At 40.1% G+C, this 7,407-nt stretch overlaps 1 protein-coding gene across 1 annotated transcript; it reads right to left on the bottom strand.

Moving 5' to 3' along the window:
• Positions 1-6,152: 6,152 nt before the first annotated feature.
• Positions 6,153-6,434, bottom strand: SMIM36 (small integral membrane protein 36). The gene has a single exon (XM_049772757.1). It carries the CDS (start codon positions 6,432-6,434, stop codon positions 6,153-6,155), a length of 282 nt encoding a protein of 93 aa, XP_049628714.1.
• Between the last annotated feature and the right edge of the window lie 973 nt (positions 6,435-7,407).

Genomic DNA, 7,407 nt, shown 5'->3' with positions numbered 1-7,407 from the left:
TGGGCTTGGCAAGAGACCAGCACACGGATTTGTGAGGAAGATTAGTAGACAGACACAATGCCTACAGTCACTGCATTTCCATCTGTACCTGTGCTGCACAAGCCATAACATTGGAGCCTGCAGCAGTAAGAATAATGTGATGACAATAACCTTCCAACCAGCCTATAAAAATATAAAAATAGGCAAGCCATTCACAGATTTATTTTGTGAGCTAATAACTTAGTGTGCACCTCACAATAGATGTTGTTGATTCACTGAACTTGATGACCTTGGACAAGAACACAAAACAATTGGAACCAATACTATACTCAGTTATCTAATCTGCTTGGACTCTTTCACAAGACATGTTTACACAAATCATTTTATAAAAAGAATTTTTTTGAGGGGGGAGGAGAAGGCATACTTTGAGGTTCTCAAGGCTTACTTTTGGCTCTGCTGTCAGACAGGCATCACTCCTGGTAGTCACGGGGTGGTGTTGAAGATCAAACTCCAGTGGGGCACATAAAAGGAAACATGCTATTCACTGTGCTATTGATGAGAGCAGGAGAGATTTAGGTTAAATACAGGCAAACTTTTTTTTAACCCCATCCCCTCAAACTTTCTTGATTGCAAGGGTTGTAAAATTTAGACTTTGTGGAGTGGGAGTAGTGGCGCTAGAGGTAAGGCATCTGCTTTGCAAGCGCTAGCCTAGAATGAACCGCGGTTTGATTCCCCCGGTGTCCCATATGGTTCCCCCAATCCAGGAGCAATTTCTGAGCTCATAGCCAGGAGTAACCCCTGAGTGTCAACGGGTGTGGCCCCCCCCCCAAAATTTAGACTTTGTACCACAAAACAGACACAAACTTTGGATCTCTGGATCTATTGATTTTTTCTCCTGAGAGGTTCTATAATAGGTTTCTCTTGCCTACTAACTATCCTCTAAAATTTTTTATCCTATTTGTCCCTCCCAACAAAGACAAACAGCTTCACATTGATAAATCTCCTTGAAAAGAGTGGCTTCATTAATTCTGACAAGTGTGAGATTCCAAATTCCACTGCCACGTTTTCACTGAGCTACTCACATGGTTTTTGACCCTCCTTGGACGATATCTTTCTCTCCCTTGCTCCTTGTCAACCTTCCAAATGAGGTCGAGCCTTCCTAGTGTCTCGTTTGCTTTGCATGCTTCTCAACTTTAGACTGCAGCTGAGGCCACCCGGCTGGTGATGTGCCAATCAAAGGAACAGCAGGGCCCAGCATATGGCTGGTGTTTAACTGAATAACTGTTGGGAACAGAGAAGCCTTGAACAAAAAATAAATACATGCAGACAACTTCCCACTAATTTGGGGGAGGATGTGAAATAACTGGTATCTTTCTTAATCCTGGGATCACAGAGCTCTTATCTGGAATGCTGAATGCAATAAGGTCAAAGTTGAAGTGAACTATTACCACATAGGTAGATAATGAATGCTCTCTGACTTTCCCTATCTTAAGCCCTGATTTTCTCAGCAAATATGAAGTAATGACAAAAAGTCTGCTCCTGATATTCTTTTTTGTTTGTTTATTTTGGAACCATACCCAGCAGTGCTCAGGGGTTACTCCTGGCTCTGTGATCAGAAATCACTCCTGGCAGGCTCTGGGGACCACAGGGGATGCCTGGAATTGAACCCAGGTCAGCTGCATGCAAGATAAATGCCATACTTGCTGTGCTATTGCTCTGGTTTCTGTTCTTGATATTCTTGAACAACACTTAACTGTGTCTGCTCCAGTTCTCAAGAACTTTTGCCCTAATTTAAATCCAGAGGACTGTGGTAACTAAGAGGATTATGTTACTTGGAACTCCTTGAAAGTAAAGTTAGTGAAGGAGGAATCACAAAACGTGTAACCTCTTTTGCATACAGTTTACTGAGTCTTTTTGTTGCTTTGTACAGATGGTGGGAGGCTATGAAACTACAGGGAAAACTCATGGCTGGGTTAAAACTTTTTTTTTTTTTTTTTGGTTTTTGGGCCACACCCAGTAACGCTCAGAAGTTGCTCCTGGCTTGGGGGACCATATGGGACGCCGGGGGATCGAACTGTGGTCCATCCAAGGCTAGCGCAGGCAAGGCAGGCAAGGCACCTTACCTCTTGCGCCACCGCCCGGCCCTTGGGTTAAAACTTCTAAGTTCTGCTTATTCCATTTAGTCAACTGAAAAGTTGATATAAAACAATTCGAATCTTGGTAGTCTCTGCAATTAGAATAATTATTTACACTCCTCTGTCCTTAATACATTTTCAGGCAGATGGAAACAGTGACTTTTGAAGTATCCCTGAGTTATTCAGAAGAACAAAGATCCTCTAGCTTGGAGGCTCCAAAATTGATTTGGTGTACTGTCATGTCCTTTCAAAAAAATAATTTGCACACCTCCCAGGAAAATCTACCTTCTTTAAGGAAACAAACAGAAGAAACTCTGCAGCACCCCCCTTCTTAATATATTAAATATTACTATAACCTACCTGGGTAATTCTGGTGTTCTATGGCTGGGGGAAATGTCACTATTGCTAGGATTAGGTTTAGTTTATTATTATTATTATTATTATTATTATTATTATTATTATTATTATTATTTGGTTTTTGGGTCACACCCAGTGGTGCTCAGGGGTTACTCCTGGCTCTGTGCTCAGAAATCACTCCTGGCAGGCTCTGGGAATCATATGGGATGCTGGGATTCGAACCACCATCAGTCCTGGGTTGGCTGTGTGCAAGGCAAGCACCCTACCATTGTGCTATGTCTCTGCCCCCAGGTTTGAGTTTTCTTAACTTCAGTCCAATAGATTCCAATGTGGAATCCATGACACATTTTCTTTGTAACTTGTCCCTTGCTTCTCTTTATAAAACAGCTTCTCACTTTCCAGTCCATCTAGCAAAACCTAGCAGTTTTCTCCCTACATTTTAATTCAGTCTTCTTTTAAAAACCCATCATAAGGCCATCCTGCTGGTAGAGGATCTATTTCCTAGGTAATATTGAGAAAGTTGGGCTGTAGAGTTTCTACCCACAACTCCAACAGAGCACAACCTCACATTCAAGAGAATTCTGTCATCGACCCCAAGGGCCTTTGGCTGGTGAAGCATCCCCTGCTAGGGACTAACCATTCCCTTTAGAGCTGGAATTTGTTTGTGGGGCTCTCCTAACAAAATACCATAAAAGAAGTGGCTTCACAAAATGATTGTTTGCCTTTTAGCTCTAAGGGAAAGAACTGGGAAGTCTGAGATCAGGGTATTGGCAAGGTCCAGCTCCCTCTGATGGTGCTGTCGTGAATTGTGGTACAGCTTCTCATCTACCTCTATAGTTGTCTGCAAACAGGTAGCATGACTCCTATCTGTGCATGCCATTTTCCATGTGTTCTTTTTTTTTTTTTTTTTTTTTTTAGGTTTTTGGGCCATACCCCGCGGTGCTCAGGGTTTACTCCTGGCTGTCTGCTCAGAAATAGCTCCTGGCAGGCACGGGGGACCATATGGGACACCGGGATTCAAACCAACCACCTTTGGTCCTGGATAGGCTGCTTGCAAGGCAAACACTGCTGTGCTATCTCTCCGGGCCCTCCATGTGTTCTTGATGTGGATGCCCTCTTTATATGGGGTACCAGTCAGATAGGATTAAGAACTCTACTGCAGTAGAAACACATCTCAACTAATTATACCAGTAATAAGCCCATTTAAAAATAAGGCCATATTTTGAGGCGATTAGAACAGAAACCTCTATGAATAAATTTTTGGTGTGGGCTGTGGTAAGCAGAGACAAAATTAAGCCTCACAGACCAATTCTCTGTTTTCCCAATTTCTACTCATTGTGGCCACTTCTCATCTCTGTCTCATTCTCAAATTCTCATGAGTGCATCTGAATCTATCTGTGCAATCTCTTGTATCTGAAGCTGCAAAATGAGGAAGTCTCTTACATATTTTAACCTTATTTGCTGATAGTATAGTAGTGGCTTTTGTGTCACAAAAATCCAGAAAATTTTTTTTTATTTTTTAGTGTATGTATCAGCAGCATGAACTTGAAGCTCATTTTTAAGTTGAGAAAAAAGTCGAAGGAAGCTTAGGACGTTATTCAAGGGATAGATAAGTGGCAGTAGTGTCAGAGTGAGATTAAAATTAGTTTTTTTCTGTTGTTGTTGAAAACCCATTTTTTAGTTTATCTAAAGGATACAGGATAATCTTTCCTGAATCTCTTGGTCATCTGGGTCATTTGCAGATAATGTTCTAGTCAAATGATTATAATGTTTCTCTTAATGGAAATTATGGTCATCTTACTCAGAGGAGAAAATTGGAAAGAACATTACTTGGGTAATTTAACAGAATCTTATCAAGCAGTTTCTTAGGTGTTCCTAGGAAGAGAGATGAGGTGGGAAAGACACAGATTTACCCCCTGTTCTTAAAAATCTATGATAAAAACAGCAGAAGGAACCCATCTAAACTGAGTTCAAGTCCCTCCTTTCATAAGAACCAGTTAGGGTGGCTTGTACATCCCCCAGCATTTCCCTCAGCTTTCATTTCCTTATTTTAAAATACATTTTAACTGTGTGTCTTATAGAGAAGATGAGTAGTTATGAAATCTGAATAAAAAGTAGATGGTATGTTGTAGAAATGAGATAATCTATTTTCTCTCCATTTCTCACTGTCCCAGAAGACATCTTTTCTGTTTGTTTGATTTTTTTGGTTTGGGGCCACACCTGGTGATGCTCAGGGTTTACTTCTGATTCATCATTCAGGAATTGATCCTGGTGGTTCAGAGGACCATATGAGATGCTGGAGATAGAACTGGGTTGGCTGCATGCCAGGACAGTGCTTTACCTGCTGTACCTTTGGCTCAGGCCCTGGAAAACTTTTTGTTTGTGAATTCCACACAGCTATCTTCCAAATTAGAGCAAAATGGCTAGAACATTTGTCTCAATTAACATTGTGCTTAAGGAAAGAATACTGAATTCCAAATTCCCTACAAAATCAAGAAACAGGCGATATTTGAATATTAGAGGAAACTCTTGGTTCTAGGTAACAATGAATTCCACTAAAATTTACAACCATAGTTAGAACCTCATAGCAGTGCAACCAAGAAGTCCTTTGGAAAATAAAGCTTCATTTTAAAGAAAATATGAATCATGAAGTTTTCAAAAATAAACAGGTAGAGATTGTGCCACAGGGAGCTCACTAGGCTGTTAATTAGGAAAAAGGAAATAATTAAGCTTTCAGTCCCCAGATTTAAGACAAATAGTCTTTTTTTTTTTTTTTTGATTTTGGGTCACACCTGGCAACACTCAAAGCTCCTCCTGCCTCTATGCTCAGAAATCTCTCTTAGCAGGCTCAGGGGACCATATGGGATGCCGGGATTCGAACCACCGTCCTTCTGCATGTGAGGCAAACACACTACCTCCATGCTATCTCTCTGGCCCCTTTTTTGTTATTGTTTTTGTTGGCTGGTTTCCTCCCGGTTTCTAGCATTTTTAGAAACTGAAGTGTATGAACTTAATTTAAACTCTTAATTCAGGAAGTAAACTAATCTCATAATATTCACGAGACAGGTGAATCTAAACACTAGTATAAATTTAATGATACTAAGGATTACCTTTAATAATTCAGAAGAAAAAATATTAAGTTTTTATCTCTTTATGTGTATGTGTGTGGTGTGTTAGTGAGAGAGGAGAGAGGGAGAGATAGAGATACATAGAGATAAATAGATAGAAAGATAGATAGATAGGTAGGTAGATAGGTAGGTAGATAGATGGATGGATAGACAGAAAGAAACTGTTTTCATCTTTTTGAGTTTTTTACAAATAAGATGGTACAATACCAGACTCACTTAAAAATGACCCTATGGTAAGTAGGAGGAATACCAAATACACAAGATTAACAATACAATGGCAACTATTTTTCACTGGATGACATGTATAGATAGCTCTCCTTTCACAGAGCTAGGAACAGTTTCTGAGCATAACTGGATGTGGTCCCCTTGTCCTGCCAGAAATCCCTCACCGCCCCCCCCCCAGCCAAAACAAAACAAAACAAAACAAAAACCAAAAAAAAAAACAAAAACCCTTTTACTTCTTACTGTAAACAGTTCCTTGATCTTCAAGAAAGGTGCAGTCACAAGAACAGCTGGTCCAGTTTCCTTAGTTCCTAATGTCCCCCAGCCAGCTTCACACTATTGTGCTTTTCTTCCAAAGTGGAACAGGATTCCCCAAATGAAGATCCTGCCTCCTTCCCCAGGGGGTCTCTGGAATGCTTTCCTGCATCACCACCAAATGGATGGAGGACTGGGCCTCCTGAGTGGCTTGGGGAGCATACTCCTTACTGGGGTCCTTGCCTCTGCAATCATAGAGCACACAGGAGATAAGGAATAGCAGAAGTAAGATGATGTAGCTTGTAACTAGGATGACCAGGTTCAAGGTGACAGGGTCCATCTCCAAGTAAAACTCCATGGCATCTCTCTGGCTTGGAGGTGAGTCTAGAAGAAAGCAATGGAAATTCGTTTGGATTTGCTGGTTGGAATAGCTACATTGGCTCTGGAATAAAAATACACTAATCTCTGCTCTCAGAGACTACACAGATTAAATCTACTCGGTTTAATAACTTAAGCCCTTGCTCTTAATTCAACAGCCACCCAAACAAAAAAATTGTCTCATCAATTGATGTATGATGAGACAGAAGGAAGAGAGACAGTTTCTAAGTTAATACAAGGTAATATTTAGGTGAATTTTCAGATAATTTATTTTCAAAGTGGGTAGTCTGATAAACCAAACTGTGCTATTAATAAACACAAATTTGAAATGTTGGATTGTTCTAGAAAACTTGTACACTATGGTCAGCTTTTTATAAAAGGTAAACTTAAATATCAAGTAATAGATAGATATGGGGTGGTTTGGGTCATCAGGTCAGTGGGCCAGGTAACTTTTGTTTCTTTAATGAGAGGAACAAATCTAGTTCCTCATATTTCTACCCTTTTGGATTCCTTGCTGTTGTTATTTTAATTCACTAATTGTAAAATTCCTGGCACTGTGCTAAGCAATATTTGACAATACTAGGCAAATAACAGTGAAAATACATTTATAAAGGACAAAGAGAAAGTTAAAGAGCATTATATGCCAAGGAAGGTCAAGGAAAGCTTAGAGACAAAATCTCTAACTTAAATCATATGTAGAATTTAGTTAAGAGTAGGATAGGTGGAGAAGAACTTCTAACTTCAGAGAACAGTCTTTGTGGAAGATCTGACAGGAAGGAAGTCAGAAGAATTAGGCTGGAAAATAAGGAAGTACGAAACAAAGGTAGCATTACCGGGGCATTGAAAGAAAATGTGGACATAAAGAAAAACTATCAGGTAGGGGTCAGATCACAGAGTACTTGGGGGTCACACTCAGGACTCATTTCTTGATTCTAGAGCAAGCAAAATGAAAG

The sequence above is a fragment of the Suncus etruscus genome, chromosome 1, assembly GCF_024139225.1.
Source record: "Suncus etruscus isolate mSunEtr1 chromosome 1, mSunEtr1.pri.cur, whole genome shotgun sequence".
In the NCBI taxonomy this organism is placed as follows: Eukaryota; Metazoa; Chordata; class Mammalia; order Eulipotyphla; family Soricidae; genus Suncus; species Suncus etruscus.
The sequence above is the reverse complement of the archived record's forward strand: the minus strand, read 5'-3'. Positions and strand labels throughout refer to the sequence as shown.

Excerpts from the sequence above, each read along its gene's own strand:
- SMIM36 (XM_049772757.1), bottom strand. The coding sequence starts at position 6,434 with ATGGAGTTTTACTTGGAGATGGACCCTGTCACCTTGAACCTGGTCATC.